This window comes from Enhydra lutris, unplaced genomic scaffold (genome assembly GCF_002288905.1).
Source record: "Enhydra lutris kenyoni isolate GAN:26980312 unplaced genomic scaffold, ASM228890v2 scaffoldscaffold42, whole genome shotgun sequence".
Taxonomy (NCBI): domain Eukaryota; kingdom Metazoa; phylum Chordata; class Mammalia; order Carnivora; family Mustelidae; genus Enhydra; species Enhydra lutris.
The window spans coordinates 4,831,358-4,850,377 of NW_019154126.1; the positions used below are offsets into that span (position 1 = coordinate 4,831,358).

The 19,020-nt window shown below is 36.2% G+C and overlaps 1 protein-coding gene across 2 annotated transcripts in view; it reads right to left on the reverse strand.

The window, feature by feature from the left end:
• LOC111155565 (plexin domain containing 2) overlaps positions 1–19,020 on the reverse strand; it is a 462,074-nt gene that overhangs the window by 91,066 nt on the left and 351,988 nt on the right. For both annotated transcript variants that reach the window (XM_022515805.1, XM_022515806.1), the window contains 2 exons: positions 18,807–18,902; positions 18,538–18,619 (listed from right to left, as the gene is read on the reverse strand). In XM_022515805.1, coding sequence (XP_022371513.1) covers positions 18,538–18,619; positions 18,807–18,902 — 178 coding nt within the window. The remainder of the gene's footprint in view (positions 1–18,537; positions 18,620–18,806; positions 18,903–19,020) is intronic.

Below are 19,020 nucleotides of genomic sequence, written 5' to 3' on the forward strand. Positions count from 1 at the left end.
CATGCCTGAACCACTCATTGGATAGAGCTCTAGGAATAGCAGATGAACATAACTACACAGTAATGTATTACGGAGATAATATTATGGGACAAATTATGAAATTTTACGTAATTTTATAACCCAACCAGCCAACCAACCAACACAGGGCTCAAGGGATTCAACTGATGGGGGGCTCTAGGGGCTCAATCAACTTGGGGCTTGAGGGCCTGGATCCCAGAGTCCTGGGATCATGACCTGAGCCCAAGGCAGATGCTTACTGACTGAGCCACCCAGGGGCCCCTGTTGAATAGATCTTTATCCATTGTTTGAAACTGCCTGTTTTCTTACATAATAAACTCATATGCTAAGCTCTATTTCTGAAATCACACACTCTTTCATTAATTGCTTTGTTCCTTCTTGTATAATTCCTATAATGGTTTCATCATTATAGTTTTTTATAACATGATTTAATACCTAGTTTTTAAGTCTTCCTTCATTGATCTTATTTTAAATTTTTTCTTGAGTAGTTTCACTCATTTATTCTTTTCTGTGATTTGTACAATCACATTTTGATGTTCCAAATAACAGTCCTATTGTGAATTTGGTAGAATGTGGAAATAACTGACATCTTACTACATTCTAGCTTTCCATCTATTAAAATGTTTTTTACAGGTGTTCTTTTAAGTGCCTCATCAAACTTTAACTGTTTCCCTTATATAGGGTCTACACGGTAAATTTGTTAGTAATTACTTTATCTATTTCTGCTATTGTTAAGGAGTTTCAATCATTGTGTTTTCTAATGGTTATTTCTGACATAGAAAGTTATTGATTTTTATGTAGTTATTTTGTAGTTATTGATTTTTGTGTAGTTATTTTGTAACTGGTACCTTTATTTACAAATAATAATGTTGCTTCTCCTTTCCAACAGTCATGTGTTATATTTAACGTTCTTCTCCCTGTGCATTAACTAGAAATACAGAATTCTATTACACAATAATCATATTTTTCCTTTCTTCTTTATTTTAATTGAATGTCTCTGGAGCTTCAATGTTCAGTATATTTTTTTCCATTTTTGTGAAGTAATATTTATTGTTATGTTAATACACGTCCTTCTGTCTCAATCTGCTTTTTTACTTAGAAAAAAATGTTAGATTTTATCAAATACTTTTTCCTCTAAAGCTACCAGTTCTATTTATTGCATTAAAATATTTCTTTAAACCATATAATTTATTATTTGGCCACATTTTCATTATTTCAATTCTGTGGTTTTTGATTCCTAACTATTGGGGTTTTCAAAATTCTATACTCTTAAATAATACAGGATATCTATGAGTAATCTACAGCTAACATCACACGTAATGATGAAAGAGTGAATGCTTTCTTCCCAAGATCAGAGACAAGACAAAATGGCTACTCTCATCACTTCTAATCAACAAGGTACTACACAACTGAAGAGGTAAGGAGAAGTTAGAACCTGAAAAGTGAAGTTTTGGGAGACTGTCAAATCAAATCCGTAATTGCTTCCTGTCTTGGGTCTTTCCTATATGAATGCAAAATAAAATGAGAAGTTAACTCATAGCTTGATTAAGTGGCAAAAATAAGGTAGCCATACCAGATTACAGAAGAATTAGCGAACAGCTGAGACTCATAACGACCCTCATCAGAGACACAAAGTAATATTCATTATGATTTTAGAAGATTGAAAAGTAATGATTTTACAACTAGAATGAAAAAGTCAGCAAAAACCAAAAGGATATCTTAGGGTTAAATGTTTAGACTTAAGTGGATAAACTTTTTGAGTGGGGTGGAAATTGAAGGCTACCAAAAAGATTAAAGTTGAGGTATTCCCCTTTATAAAACCCTGAGATGGTACATATTACCGCACGAAACCAGGTCATAAAGCATCTGTCAGCATAGTCAGTTTCAGAACTAATCTGCCTTAGGATTTGAAGAGGAGAGTAGCTGTTGGGTTTCCTTGGTGCTTTCCCTTCTATAAGATCTAACCCACGCTGCCTTCTGAAGGAAGTGCCACGATGGAGGTTTATCCTTCCCCCAAGTGCAACCCCCGATCAAGGTTACAGCACTTCGCCTGAGGACACAACATTTGTTATCCAATAAAAGTTATACAGTGAGAGATGAAGTCTTCAGTTTACCAGGGGCTATTACCATTTAAGATCAAACTTGTTATCCCAACATTATGAAGAAAATATTTCTTCACTGACTGATCTTAAATATGTCTTTGGCAACTACTCTGAGTCTGGCTGAAAACACATTTTAACAATTTGGTTCCTTATTTATGAAAGATTTCCAACTCCTTTAGAAACACCATAACTTTTAAAGAAGATAAATGAAAATCTGAGGCTGAGGAATGGTAATTGAAGGAAGACTGTTAAGACAATTAAATAGTCTTATTTTGTGTCTTCCAACTATATATACATCAATAAGATGTCACAGAGTTTTTATTTTAGGAAAGGAAGATTATATCATTGGCACTTTTTTCTAAGAGTGAAATTAATAATCTTATAGCTTTTAGAATGTGTGGCTCTAATGTGAGAATTCCAGTCAAAAAACAATGTTACTTTCCACCTAACTAAATGTGCAACTTTGAGGTCTTTTTTTTTTTTAATTATTTATTTGATAGAGAGAGAGATCACAAGTAGGCAGAGAGGCAGGCAGAGAGAGAGAGGAAGAAGCAGGCTCCCCGCTGAGCAGAGAGCCCGATGCGGGGCTCGATCCCAGGACCCTGAGATCATGACCTGAGCTGAAGGCAGAGGCCTAACCCACCGAGCCACCCAGGTGCCCAACTTTGAGGTCTTTTATCCGGGCATCATATTCAGCACATCCTGAAGAAACTGGGAGCAAAGCTCCTTGTATCACATTAGAGAAGAAAACTTCCCCTGCCATACTCAACTCCCTTTCAGAATCCGGGCACTAAGAATAATGGATTCTCTATGCGTGAATTAATAATTAATAACTTGCTTAGTAATTTTCAACATGCTACTGGGGCATTTTCAAAAAAAAAAAAAAAAACAAAATGCTGTCTCCTTTAATATGGGAATATGGGGAAAAGAAAGGGAAGGAAGTCAAGGTTACAGAAAGTGTTGGAGCAAGTTAATAGTTGACATGTGTTTAAAGACGGTTAGTTAAGTAATTCTCAGCCCAGCCAGGCAATATTCCTCAGAATTATTTGCATCTGACTACTGCAAAAACTGAAGGCTTTATTACTTCCATGGAAAGAACACGAGTTTAAAATCGAGTACATAAGACTGGATTCAGGTCTTGACTCTGTGAGCCATGGCAAGTTATACTGGAGATTCAGTTTCTGTAAAATGGAGATTGTAAAATCAACCTTCCCTGTGTTTTGGTGAGAACTAAACAGGATAATATAGACAAAGTACACTTTCAGTGTTTGACATAGTAAGGGCTCAATAAATGTGCTTAGTAAGTGCTCAATAAATGTGCATAGTAAGTGCTCAATAAATACCCTCCATGGCACTTAGCACTGGTTAAAAGTGTTTACTGAAAAAATAACCTAATCTATAATCAAAAATCTATAATATTCTGCAAGTCCTGACCCAGCTAGCTTCTTTAGCCACAAAAGCAAAGGATCTTAAACAAAGAGGAGAAATATTCTCTTTTTGATGAACGAATTTTTTCAGAATCTAAACATTCTTGCCAAGCATTCCACTTCGCTATCTTGGTACAACAGAAGTGAGAGTTGAATCTTGTGGGAAAGGGAAAAAATTTTTTTTTCTCCTCATGGCTGTGAGCCATTGAAGTTAACAGTCACAAATGAAACTACTGGAGGTTTCAGGATTCCAATTTTTGACACCCTTTCTTCAACTCTCTTGGCTTCATATCAAGTGTTATACTTAAATGGCACCTTCCAATGCATAAAAGTGGACAGAGCAGTGACTTTTATTTGAGGTTGGCTGAGAAAAAGAAAAATAAAGGCTCCTTTCACCAATAAACATTTTTTTAAAAAGATTTATTTATTTATTTGACAGACAGAAATCACAAGGAGGCAGAGAGGCAGGCAGAGAGAGAGGAAGGGAAGCAGGCTCCCTGCTGAGCAGAGAGCCTGATGCTGGGCTCGATCCCAGGACCCTGGGATCATGACCCGAGCCGAAGACAGAGGCCTTAACCCACTGAGCCACCCAGGTGCCCCTCACCAATAAACTTTTATTCCATGGTGCTCAGATTAATGGCTCCTGGTCTTTAGTGTTGTCTGCCTTCCTGAGGAACATCTACGATGCATGAATTAAGTTACCTCTGTTCTGCCAAGATAACAAAGTTAGACTCTGGCAAGGAACTAGAAATCCCTCTGATGAGCCAATTGTCTCATCAAAAAAAAAAAAGGGTCTTTGTCCTAATTTAAGTTTTGATGTATAGCTTCAGAATTTTCCTTAGAAGGCTGAAATCTGCAGAGAAACAGATGGCCTTTCTTTTTTTTTTTTTTTTTAAAGATTTTATTTATTTGACAGAGAGAGATCACAAGTGGGCGGAGAGGCAAGCAGAGAGAGAGAGAGAGAGGAGGAAGCAGGCTCCCTGCAGAGCAGAGAGCCTGATGTGGGACTCGATCCCAGGACCCTGAGACCATGACCTGAGGCGAAGGCAGAGGCTTAACCACTGAGCCACCCAGGTGCCCCCAAAGATGGCCTTTCTAGTCTCTTACAGAACCATAGCATGAACTTTACCCCCATTTTGAACCATAAACATTTAGGAAAGAACTATAAGGGATACAAGAGACCATTACATTTGTTACCATCTTTTCAGGAAGAGTAACCAGTAAATTGATCCAGACAGCTGCATGTCTCTCTCTCTTCTGTCTCTCTCATTGCTTAAGAGATTAAGTGTTTCTAATCTCAGTAGATTTGGGTCCTTGCAAATGATCTTCAGAAAGAAAGGTTGCATTAGGAAGGTTAGTATTTCTAACTAGGAAAACCTGCATTAATCACAGATTTTCAAGCTTTGCCCAGAGTTCAGTGTTTGGTATCGCAGAGGCCTTCAGTGACTGATGTCCTGGGTGAGAAGGAGATGGGAGGGCATGGCTGTGAACCCCCAGCCAGATCTAATTTTATCTGTTTTGTATTTGGAGTTTCATTTTTCAAAAATGTTTCTCTAGCTTGAGAAGAAAAAGGTTGGAAATCATTATATTAAATCATTTGTACACCTCACCCCATTAATTAATCTAGGCTTGTTATCACTATTTTACAATGTAATTAAATCTTTCAGACAAGTACTATGAGCTCATTTAAAATATGATAATATAACATTGACAGGAACTCCAAGAAAAGAAGCATTTTTTCTTTTTCTCTCTATATGTCCCTAGAAAATGTAATTTAAGGCATTATAATGTCAAATAATAACGCCTGACCAGCAGAGCACTGTTTCTTAAAAGATATTTGTTTAATGATTTTTTGATAATGCACATTTATTCTTCAAAAGATATTGTATTTGTGAAATAACTTTTCTAGGATCTGGGTTAAAATAGAATACCTTTTATACACATGTAGTGGTCCATATTCGTTTACATTAATCATTCAACCTTGAAAAGAGTCATTGTTCCCTTTCATCAGTTTATTCTGATTAAAGAACATCATATTTCTCCATTCGTATCTTCAGCTCGTGATAAATTCAGTGTCATCTTCTAAATTCTTAAGTGTGATAATTCCAAGTAAAAGTAAATTGATTTTGGTGGAAACACTTCCAAGACTTTTAGAGTTTGCTGCAATGGTTTTCTTATTATTTTAAAACAACATGTGAGACAATTTTGAGATACATAATATGCATATCTATATAGCTGAGTTCAAGTTGCCTCTTGTCAGGTATGAGTTGTAATATCAATGCTTAAAAAAATACTATGTATATTTTTAGCAGCGGTTTTTAGTATATAAAACTTTGTCTTCTTTTTGAGTTTTTATTATTCTCTCCTCCTTACAAATCTGTGAGCTCGACTGGAAGGGTCTGTTCTAAGATTGCCCTGGTTCTTTCTGCAGATTACTAACAATGTATTAGTAAACTCATTCCACTTTAGGGAATGATTCTGGTCATAAAACAGTGTTCTGCTTCCTTATTTCCTTGCTTTATTCTACATCAGATTTGCCAGGCATATAAAATACCAAATTACTAAATGCTAATTCTATTAGCGTTTTATGCAGCTCATGTGTACAAATGCTCTATGTCTTATTAAAGGCAGCAAAAAAAGAGAGAAGGGTTTTAAGAATTTGGGTGTGAAGCAATTTTCTGCTTCATAAAATACAGTTAGTGTCACCTTATGTTAACAGAAACATCCTTGGATACGTGGTTTTTCTCTTCAGATTTGCTTTTCATGAAACTGACTTAGTATTTCGGAGCACACCCCTTTAAGCCAGATTTTTAAAAAAATATATTTATAGCAAAAGCTATACAGACGTATGCAGAATGATATGTACACCCGAATCGTCATATTATCCTCCCAGCTCACAAGATCCATCAATTCAGTCTTCAAAATCTTTTTATAGTATTTATTTTTACACACTATCATGTTAGTTTGACGTGGTCCTTCATTTACTGCCCGCTGTTTCCTTAGGTGATGATCATTAGAATTATCTGATTTATCCCAGTGTTTTATTTATTCAGTAACAATAAAGTGTTACTTCAGTGACATAACCAGATAGTCAACATTTGCTTCTAAGGTAATTTATTGAGAATACATATTTTACTTTTTTCCCATTAATTGTGTTTGTTATATGTCCTCCATTGATCTGGCAAACTTTTCCTACAAAAGGTTAGATAGTAAATAGTTCAGGCTTGTGGGGCCGTATGGTCCGTGTCACAGGAATTCCTTTGTGGAGGAGAGTGGAACTAACGTAGGGATTCTAGCTCTGCCTCAGGTCCCGAATATACAAATGCAGTTAGAAGGATTCTCAGGGCGATATTAGGGAGGATGGCAACGGCTACACTTTTGAGAGGGAGGGAGGAGACAGAAAGAAACGGGCCTGGGGACAACAGGCCTACGCCCACCTGTCCCGAGAAAACTGGACATGTGGACACACGTCGCAGGCATCTCTATTTACAAATACTGTGTTCGACTAGAGTCAGGCCTTTTGGTCAAGTTTTCTTGTATATTTCTCTCCTTTCATGTGCATGTTCTTGCTCACTTGGTTATTTTAGACAACCCAAGTTTAAGCTTGCATACTAAAATTTGAGTCTCTGAAGTATTTTATACCTGTGCCTTTGAAATACAGCATCAAGGATTACTGTCTCTTTTCATACGCTGAGTGCATGAGTCTGAGGTGCGCAGAGGTCTACTTACATTCCATCTTTGATATATGAGTAGAAAACTTGACACAGAAAAAAGCGATACAGGACTAATTCTCCTCTGAGAATAAACCCTTTATACACCATTTTTGCTGTATGCAATTTTAATGGATTATTCACAAATCTCCCCCCCCTTAGAACGCTATGTGCTATTTTTATTATTTTCTCCCAATTCCTAGTTTTTATTTTTTTTTCCTGAGAACTCTTTTTTGCCAATTGTGCACTTTTCACAAATATAACCTCAATTATTGTTAAAGGAAAGTTCATATGTATCTTTTACAACAAACTATTCAAATAAGTTTTGAAAGAGGTTAGTGTAAATTAGCTAATAAGACCCTTTTGGTAGGCAAGGGAAGGGTCTTTTCCCCTTTCCTGATGAATATTGGCTTTAGATTACTTAGCAAAGTTACTGTGCTAATGTTAGGCATGAGAGATTTAAGAAAAATTTCAACCCTAGCATTTCTTTTTTTTTTTTTTCCCCCTCCTTTTTCTCTCCCAAACCTTCTGTTTTAAAAAAAAAAAAAAAAGAAAAAAAATTACTTTAAATCATGGCTCCACCAAGATTTAAACCAGTTACTAGTTTTGTGACCTGGGCTAAGCTCCTTAACCTTCCTCATTTCTCATTTCCTAAATCGATGAAACAGGGACCTGAACACTTACCTCTGGATGGTCCTTTACAGACCAAAGATAGGATGAGATAAGTGAATTAAAAGAGTTTAGTGGAAATGATGGTTTTCATGTGATGCCTGACACTTAGTAAATACAGAATAAAAGGTAGCTATTAGAATTATTTTAAGCACCTCTCTATGTAAAGCATTCTTACCCTTAAAACAAATTTCCTGTCCTTGCTTTCGAAGCTCATGTGGTTGGACAGCAGCAGTGGCAGAAAATCTGGGCAAAGATAAAATAAACCTGTGCGCTAGTGAAATGCAGGGGAGGGAGAGACGAATTCTGCTCAGGGCACAGGTCAATACAGAGGTCTTACCTGATGGTCAGTGATGTTATTTTAGGACTATAAAACCTGTGTATTTTTAGGACAGCCTATCATTAGAAATTGTTGCAGCCAACATCACGATTCTTGGAGAGAATTGTTCCTCCTTGACTGTGAATTGTCACTGAAGAAAACATTCTAGAGATGAGAGCGGGGAGAAAAGTGGCTCTCAAGGAAGGAGAAAAAAAATGAGTCTCACTAATCCAGAATTGGCAAATCCCCTTCACAGTAGCTCAGAAAAGGAAAATCTGAATGCTAATCTTGTTCAACCAATAAATCTTATTTTATCCTGAAACATCCTTCTTTGCTTTCCCTAATAATCGGTAAGAGCTTAAGTCAGCTTGCCCTAAACTTATATAAAATGATATATTTTTAGAGTAGTGCTATTCTAGATGTTCTTAGAACCAAAGAAATAGGGATGCCTGTGTGGCTCAGTCAGTTACGTTTCTGTCTTTGACTCAGGTCACGATCCTACAGTCCTAGGTTCAAGTCCCAAGTGGGGCTCCCTGGTCTGTGGGGAGCTGGTTTCTCTCTCTGCCTCTGTCTCTCAAAATAAACAAATAAAATCTTAAAAAAAAAAACAAAGAAATAACTGGACTATTCTACACATTGTTGAATTACTGGATTTTCTGCACTTTTCCACCAAAGACAGGATTCCTATCATAAAATTTCTCTGTGAAAATTCTGGGCAGTGTAAGGTTGGATGTCTGACTCAGGACTTGACAGTAAATAAACTCTTTAGCATTAAGAAAATTTCATAAATATCTTAAGTAAAGTAGTATTTTCATATCAAGAAATAAGACATAGTCATATTTCAACTTTTCTTGGGGGTAGATTTTAGCAGAAAGCAAAAAATCAGAAACTATCCCACTGACATTTTAATTATTTTCTTACATAAGTCTCTAAAGACCTGGCTGGAGTACAAACATTGTATTTTGAAAGTCTTTCTATATTTTCACATTAGATTCCTGGCAAAACAAGTAATTAAACCATAAACTACTTATTAAATTTTTTCTTTTTTACCATAATGTCAGTCTTTTCAATCTGTATATTAATCTGAGGCTCTCGGATACTCAATAGTCATGTCAATTCTTTTTTAACAGAAACTGACTGTGAATTTTGTTTTTTGCTTTTAAATTTTTATTTCCTTGTCCTTTACGGATATACATATATATTTTTCATAATAATTCAGCACCTACTGTTTTTAACTTGAACAAAATCAATCTCACTCTCGGACAATTAACTCTCGATTATTTCCAGGGGAACTCATTACTACATTAGTGCAAGCAAGTTAAGGGACTGGAATATGTAATTTAGCACTGAAACATCCCATTTTTAGATATCCCATATATGTTTTTAGGTTGCATTTGTTGATGTTTAATTTTCCAAATTATAGCCATAGAAAATGTAGTCACCACAGCTGGTTAAAACATAAGTAAGACTTTAAAATCACTTGGTTAATCTTGAAAAAGCAGCTATAAACAGATGTGCTACTAAATAATCCTACAGATTTTATTTCTAGCTTGCCAAATGGTGCTCAGATGGAATGCAAACACAGCATTCACTGGCGGGAAAATCAAAGACAACTTAAAAGAATGCCTTGATATTTCAGGTGGGACTTGGTTATCAGGAGACTTGGCTCAAGCACCTGTTGCTTTTGAGTTTGGAAAAAACGAAGTTGGTGCCTATTCTGTATTCACAACCATCTTCAGAGACTGGCAAATGGCCATGGCAAAAAGCAGAGAGAGGCCAAAATGCAAAAGAGATGATTGATAGAAGAAATGATAGACAAAACCACAGTTCAATACTTCTAAAATAAATAAATAGAATTACATGCATTATATATCCAAAAGGCTAATAAATCCAGTAGCATCTCTCCAGAGGAAAGAAATGTAGCCTATATACTCAGAATTGATAAGGGGCACCTGGGTGGCTCAGTCAATTAAGCGTCCAACTCTTGATTCTGGCTTAGGTTGTAAACTCTTGGGTCCTGAGCCCACAGGTGGTGATCAAGCCCTATGTTGGGTTCCATGCTCAGGAGGGAGTCTGCTGAAGATTCCCTCTCCCTGCCCCCCCCCCCCCCCCCCGCACACATGCATGGGTCTCTCTCTCTCCCTCTCAAAATAAATAAATAAATCTTAAGAAAAAAAGAATTATAATTGTCTGCTTCTGAACGCTTCTTTAACTTCAGAATTTTCTGAAAGAATATCCAAAATTTCCTAGTATATTTTAACACAAGCATTTCTTTTCTTTGTTTTAAAAATATGTATTTGTTTGTTGATTGATTCATTCAGTATAGGTAATATGTACATGTGATAAAAATTCAAACTCTACAAAAGGAAATATGATGAGATGGTAATAATCTCTCTTTATGCCAATTTTCAATTCATGGCAATTTCCCCAAAAGCCAACTCTGTTACTAGTTATCTTATAGATTTTTTCAAAATCATTCTATTAGAGCATCCTTCAAAATCCTTTCATGTCATGAATAAAATAACATTATAGCTTATTACACTGTTACAATTAATTCACACAAAAAGAACTAGTACACTTTTGTTAAAGCTAGGCTTGGAATGCTGAAAAGGAAAAAAAAAGAGTTTAATTTTGTATTCTTGGGGTGCCTGGGTGGCTCAGTGAGTTAAAGCCTCAGGTCATGATCTCAGGGTCCTGGGATCAAGCCCTGCATCGGGCTCTCTGCTCAGTGGGGAGCCAGCTTTCTCCTCCCCCTCTGTCTGCCTCTCTGTCTACTTGTGATCTCTATCAAATGAATAAATAAAATCTTTTAAAAAATTGTGTATTCTTAAAACACAATTTTGTTTTTCAGAACAAGGTAGTTAATTGAAATGCTAAGATCCTTTATTTGAATTTGAAAGGGTTATAAATTGCACTAAAATAAATTTAAATTCAGTTTACCTCTTATGAACACTGCACATCTAAAAATTATCTTGGCTGTATAGAATTTCTAGAATTCACCTTAGAACAGTGAATTTCTACTTTAGTAGCAGTGATTTAATAAAAATTCAGAAAGCAAAGATGTTCCAATGATTTTAACTAGCTAACAATGTTCCCAAATCTCCTGAATTATTTATTACATACACTGTACTTATCCAAAAACTTCTTGTTTTCTTTTATCAACACCTATTTCATTAACTCCTAATGGATTTTAAAAACAAGTATTTTTATCTTCAAATATTTTTTTCTATATGTCTCTATTCCAAAGTAAGAATAAGTGTTTCCACACAACTTCCGTGTAACCGCTGTAGGCTTACGAGACTCTCAGCCCATTTGTACAAGATCGAATTTCCACTGTGCTCGTCTCAGATTACTTAGGGTCCCCAGAAGAGCTTTATTAAAAAGTTCAATTCCTGGACTCCACTCTGGACCTACTGAATAGGAATCCCTTGCTGAGATTCACAGAAATCTGCATTTTAACAGGCTCCTGGGCAATTTTAACTGTACTAATAATTGAGAACTACTGAACCTACAGCCACTCAGAATTAAAGAATACTAGAATCAAATATGTCTAGATGAGTTATGCATTTCACATTTTAAGATGTAAAGTCAAAGAGTTTATTGATTTGTCCAAGATCAATCAGCTAACATTGGCTGGGCCATTAGGTATTCAGACATCCAGTCTAATCCACTTAGGACAACAAAACAAGACTGCCTCTCTACTATGCATTTGGGGAAATTTGATTCCTTTTGAGTAAAGCAGGAATGCTTCCTCACTTCTGGGCTCCTCCTGAACTTTGGCTGGCTGGTTCTCCTGGACACAGAAAGTCCAATATACTTGATAAGAACTCACTCAAGAACAAGAATCTCATCTGGCCTAGATGTGGGCTACCGTTTTCAGCCCAGTTTTCAGACCATTTCAGACCTTATTCACTGCTGCCGAGTATACAATGAAAGATTACTGTATCTCTGAGGACTTCAGTCATTTCTGACATCAGTCAGAAATGATAGCATTCTCTTCTTCCTGTCTATCATGACTAGGCAGCATGACAATAAAGGGTTCTAATTAATTTGTCATCAATTAAATAATTTTGTTGGATCTGATATTTCAGTAAGGACATAACTTTCCTTCAAAGACAAAAATAGATTATGTTAGTTATAAATAACTTCATATTTTGTATTTAAACCTAACATACAGTTTATTGAAAATGGTAACATTTTCAGCTACCAAAATATTACTAATCTATAATTCCGGTAAGCAGATGGAGGTGATTTCAACTTGAAAGAAAGTCAGCATATTGAAACACAGATCAACAAACGTTTACTGAAAATTCTTAAAGCTTGGTGAATTCTAAACGTCCATCTGAAATTCAGGGCATTTCAGAGTAGAACTTTATTTTACCCCAATCCATGGTAATAAGCCTAGAGTTATAATTAATTTTGGATCAGGGCTGCTGGACTTCCCAAGTTAGGTGTGGACTTCACACTTGATCACCAAAGCCAATGGATTTCCTTATGTGAAAGAATCATGTAAATGTGTAGTATACTAGTAGCCTCGAATATGAACTTCAACCATACTCTCAAAACGGTTACAGGCTATGGCTTTGCCTGGGATATAAAAGGTACATTTAGACAGGCATAATTATACCCTGCTTTATACAATTAATCTTAATTGTATAAAGTTCAGAGTGGGCCATATATCCTAAGAATACCTGGAATATCATTCAACAATTGTGGGTGTTTTGATCCTCTCTTTTTAATCTTGAAATCTTGGACTAAATTGATTAAAACTAAATCAGACTAACAGAATGCTTTATATGGCCCTCTGAGGATTACAGTGGAGTTGCACTTACATGAAGGCTAGATATGGCAGTGAGTAAGTAGGCAGAAATCATACTGAGTCAAAACACGTTTGAAATTCCCTTAGTACAGTCCTTTCAGGAGCCTGCCACTCTTTTCATAAAACTACTTCTTCCTCTAAAGTTAGTATGGACTGTTGGATTTTGGCTGATCCTAGATGAAGTTGTTGACTTTATTTTAGGATCATGTGGTGTGAAAAATATCTGTTGTTTCCTTAAACCCTAAAGTCACACTCAATCCTGCAAATGTGCCTATGTGTTTAGGGGTACATCAAAATAACACCAAAGGAGATAGGTATATTCAAGTCTCCTTGGTGCTCCTATTCAGAAGCGTTAAGATTACTGATTGGGGAAAGGTTGAATTGGCTGCATTATTTAAATTTGTTCTTTCCATTTCTCTCTTCTCTCAAACCTAGGTAGTTTAATTTCTGTAAGCTAAATGAGCATATGATAATGAGTATATTCTATTTTCAAAAAATTAGTTGTGCCTCTATAGAGTTTTTCATCTTTAATTAATTTAGGTTGATAATACATTTTCTATCATTAATGAATTATTAGCCACTATCTCTGACTTTATACATTTCAAAATTTTTGAAATATACTACACATGATACCTTTTTTTCCATTTTTCTTTTTGTTACTGCAAAGAAATCCAGTTCATTCAGTGGAAATTCACAGCCAGTGCCATAGTATGTTCAAGGAAATGCAATAGAAATAACAGGTCGAAACAAATATAGAGTTATTCAAAAAGATTTTTCCCTCATCTCATATATCTTCTTAAGTAAACATGTGATATTAGTATTCAGTAGCTACATGTCTTTACCATTAGTAGGGGTTCACTTGTTCTATTTATTCTTTTGATGGGTGGAATCATGGAAATTATTTGTTCCCAAATTTTTAACTGCAGTCCTATGACTTTGATCCGAGCTAAGTAAATAAAATGAAGAAAATTCTTGAAAACTGAGACACTAAGAGACTAATTCCTCAGTTCTTAATCTGCTTAATTATAAATACTGACATTTTATGCTAAACATCAGCTTAGTCCTTATGGTAGCCATATGGTTGATATTCACAAAGCCAATGGATGGGAACAGCCAACGTGACCAATTAGAATTCTCATGAAAGTGCAAATTTCTGGCCTTGATCATCTGCAAGATCAGTCCATGGATTGCTATATTAGTCTAGGCATGGTGTTAGGTGCTGTGGAAGACACTAAAATGAGGAAAGCTACATTTCTGCCCTTGATTTTATGTTTTGTCATTTCTCCTTTGTTGATTCCTCCTTTTGTCTTCAACTCCACGTGGCAAAAATTCAAATTATACCAAGAGTACATAATCACAATAAAAAGTAACACTCATCCTCATGCCTGTCTCCAGAGACAAATATTGTTATCAATTTCTTATGTATCTTTTCAAAGGTATTCTCTGTCTATACAGACATGTATACAAGTATATTTTAAAATAATTTTATATAATAAAAAATTAGCATCATACCTCATTATGCCATGCCAGAAACTAGCTCCTGGAATCTCTTCTATTTTCAATTTACACTCTCTCCATAGCTGATCTCACTAAGCTCCATGAATTTAAATACTATCTATATGATAATGACTCTCCAGTTTAATGTCCGGCCACAACCTCTTCCCCAAATTTCTGGCTTATATGTTCCCACCTACTCAACATTTCCACCTGAAGTCTGATAGACATCTCAAACTGAACTTGTCCTCAAGCGAGACATTCAGATGATGAAGGCTAATGAAACCAAGGTCCCTTCAAAAGGTTAAGTTGCTTAGCATGTTACCAACAAATAAACTCTTGTTATTCTTACTTATTTTGCTATATTTTCCCTTATAATGTTCTGTTTATTACTTTTGCCATAGCACTCATCACTGCCAACTCTATTGTTCGCACATCTGTTCGCTTAAATTTTTTCTCTTCATACTAAAAATGTAAGCTCCATGAGGGAAGTTTGTTTACCACTGGAGTCATAATTTAGGGTATTAACCTGAACACAAAGACACTTGGAAATTTTTGTTGAATGAGTGAAAATAGGAGATATGGTTGAAAATGGTTGATTTAGGTCTTCTCAGTTTTCAGTGAAGAAACAAAAGCATTCTCACCTACAAGTAATGGGCCACCTATTATAAGTAAACATTTTTGATCACGGATCTCATTAAATGTTCTATAACTCAAATTCCTTTAGACCTTGGAGAAAGCCATTATAAGCATTTTACCTTAGTTTTTGCTTCCTGAAAAACAGGAATTAAAGGAAATAAACAAGCCAATTAAAAATTTCTTATCTTTTTGGAGCAAGCCCGACTTGAGAGTTCAATAATCACCACCAACTGATTATCATTCAGGGGTAAATGAGCACAAAGGAGAAAGTAAAAAGAATGGAAGAAAAAAATCCGAGAGGCTATCTTGTGCTGCTTAGGATAAGACTTCTCTTGTTTTATTGAACTTGTTAATAAAAGCTCTAAAGTCTGGGGAAATGCTTCCGGGCAGCAAAAGCAAAGTTTTGAAGCTCACAAGTCTAAGGAGAAATTAATAAAATGCAGTGGGGAAATTAAGCTGAACAAAAGTGCAATGAGCCATAGTTAAACCAATTAATTAAGCAGGTCTTGATATGTATATAACTGAGTTGCTGAAGAATTAAAAATAAATCCTAGATTTTTAAACCAGTGTTTGGTATTCAGCAAAACACCAAATGGTAACATGCAGAAAACTTGCAGTTTTTAAAGTAGTGTTCTTTGATGAATTCCTTCTTTATTCACATGCATCATCACTTTCCCTTTTTCAATTAATCTTTTTAAAGCAACGATGATTCTTTCAATAATGCACGAAAGTCTTATGCTTTGCTCAATTCTCTTTTGCATTCTTCTTATGCCAATTCCAAAGCCAAGAGATTTTCCTGCAGCCTCAGTGACAAAAATATTTCTTTTCCAGTATTATGTCTGCTACTTTTCAGGAAGTAATGAAGATTAACTCGCTTAGCTCATCTGCATTCTGGCAGGTGAGGTGTCAAGACCACAGGCTGGGAGTCACACAGATGTAGTTTTAGTCCCAGCTTACCACTTATAAACTAGAAGACCCTGCACCAACAACTGGTTCCTGTAAGTCTTGACTGCCTCCACTGGAAGAAGTTTGCACAAACTAAATACATCTGAAAACTCCTTGATATGTCTGGCAGAGAAATCTCCCAATAAAATAGAAGTATTAATATAATGCCATTTGCAACAATGCAAAATTGCTTGTTTTGGAACTTCGAACATATATTTAAACATAGATTGATTGACTGACAGATAGATACAAACATACATATATTTTCACCAAAAATATTTTTTAAAAAAGAATGAAATGGTTGCTGGAAGATAGGTTTCTACACTAGTGTCCCAAACCTTCAACTACAATGATGTTATTTCAGTTGAGAATTATCCCAATGGTAATCTGGCTGGGGTGGCTACCATTCCTGGTTTTCCTTTGACTTTCCTAGCTTCAGCACTGAAAGTCTCTCATCTTCAGAAACCCTTAGTTCCCAGACAAATCTTTTTTTTTTTTTCAATTTATTTATTTGACAGACAGAGTACAAGTAGGCAGAGAGGCAGGCAGAGAGAGAGGAGGAAGCAGGCTCCCTGCTGAGCAGAGAGCCCAATGCGGGGCTCGATCCCAGGACCCTGAGATCATGACCTGAGCCGAAGGCAGGGGCTTAACCCACTGAGCCACCCAGGCGCCCCAGTTCCCAGACAAATCTAATCATGATTCCTTCATTTGGAATCTAATGATCATTCATTCATTCATTCCTTGACTCATTCATTCATTTTCTGCAGTACCAGGTTACATTCTTAGGTTCTGGAGATATAAAGACCAATCACCCTTAATACAGCCACAGCCTAGCAGAGGCGACAGACAAACTAACAAGAGTCCATGAGAACTAAGGTGACCGCTGATGATGGAGTTTCTCCCAGATGTCTGAGAAACACTGGGGTTGGGCACCTCACGCGGACTGTGGTTTAGGGAGACCTCTCAAAGGTGGTGAGCGCTGAGCTGGAACTTGAATTAGGTGCACACCTCAAGCCAGGGCCTTCTACTAATTCTTTTGGGAGTATTTCATGTGTGAGCTCAGTGTTACTTAACTGAACATATTAAAGTGCCATCTCCTGAGATGTGTTTTGGCTGTCATCTAACCCAATTTTGACTAACTTCCAATGTGCATATAATCTTTATGGAATGTCAACAATATATGAATACAAATGTCCACAAACTCTTAATTGTAAAGCAGTTCTTTTCACTCTGGAGATATAGGAAAGTTAAAATCTACTTTGAAGAATGTTAATTTCCTGCTTGCTTTTTCGTTATTTGACATTCACGGCACAAAGGAAATTACAGGAACAGGTTGCACTGAAAACAAAACCGAGGTTATAATAAATAATGTTCTAGCCACAATACTGTACTTGTTGCCCCAAAGTTAGCAAGTTAAACATGTTTCTGAAAGCTTGTTATCAAGGACTTGGCGTTCTATTCTTTATCCTCCAATAGCATTGAAAGTGTTCCCGAACATGTCTCTATCATTAGAGCAAATGCTGCAGCAAGATGATAAGACAAAGGCTGTTCCTACAAGAAGCTCTGAGGCAACAAGCACACAGGAAGAGCCTGAGGACTTGGTTCTTCACCAGCGGGGAGAACTCTTCATAGACTCTGAAGGTGGACGGGGACTTATACCCAGACAGACTGTAAACTCTATGGTGGGGGGGGGGGGGGGGGTGGGCAGGTAGGGACCACACCAGTATTATTTGCTGCTACTTTCCCAGTGCTTGGGATATAACTGATGCACAAAACGGTTGAGTAAATAACAAAACACAGTTAAGTCTTTGCTCCTTATTTCCAACAAAGGATCATTCATTCTCTGAAAACCTCTATGGACTAGAAACTCCTCTTGGTGATTCATGAAAAATCAGACCACTCATTCTGTTTATGTAGAGGTCGGTTAGGGTCACTTTATTCCCTAACTTTAGACCACATCTCTAACCTTTGCTAGTAATCTCTGAGATATTCACTGGAATTTACTAAGAATTTGCATGTGACCACACATACACTGTCCTTGTTATAGTAATGATATGTCATACCATGTTTTCTGAAGAATATGGGCCAAGAGCATCAATTTATAGACCTATCAGTCCATCATCTAGTTTAAGCCTCATAGAGATAATAAATGTATATCAGATAACTATTTTATTGACTGTGAAGGTTTGTGATAATTTTGAGTAATCAAAGGAAAATACTAAAATTCCTTAAAATCTTGAGCACTTTTTTGCCTTTTGGTCATTTTTTTTTAACTTATATACATTTGTTCATATATGCCTAATCAACACACCTGACACATCTAAAATTCAATGGAAGAGATAGAAACAACAAATCTTTGTAAAATTTTTAAGTTTTCTGTATTATTCTTTTTTACCTTTGAAGTTTACTACACCAACTGCAGTTGAAGCCAATCTGAGAGGACACACAGGGGCCACAACCATTAAACTGGAGGCATGCTAGGAAACAGGACAGAAGAGGTTTATCAAGACTAATTGGCAGCATGGAGGAAAAAAAAAAAAAGGATTGCTCAACCAAAATTAAAATCACCCACCTAACCCCACAGACACCCAAGAGGAAGATACTCATGCGTAAACAGGTCAGATCATTAAACTTTCTACCTAGCTCTGTTCACGTGGAACTTACTAGGTAATGGCGTCATCTCCACAGCTGAAATATTGGTAATTTTTGACATTTGTAGCTCTACTCGGTGGTATTCATAAATTGTTCTTCTTCGGACATCTGTAAAAACAAAAACAGAAAAAAGTCTTTCAAGATGTCTTTGCCTATAAAACAACAACTGATAATGAATGTAGAATGATATACTTTTTACCCAAGCTGTTTTTAAAATGAAGATTTA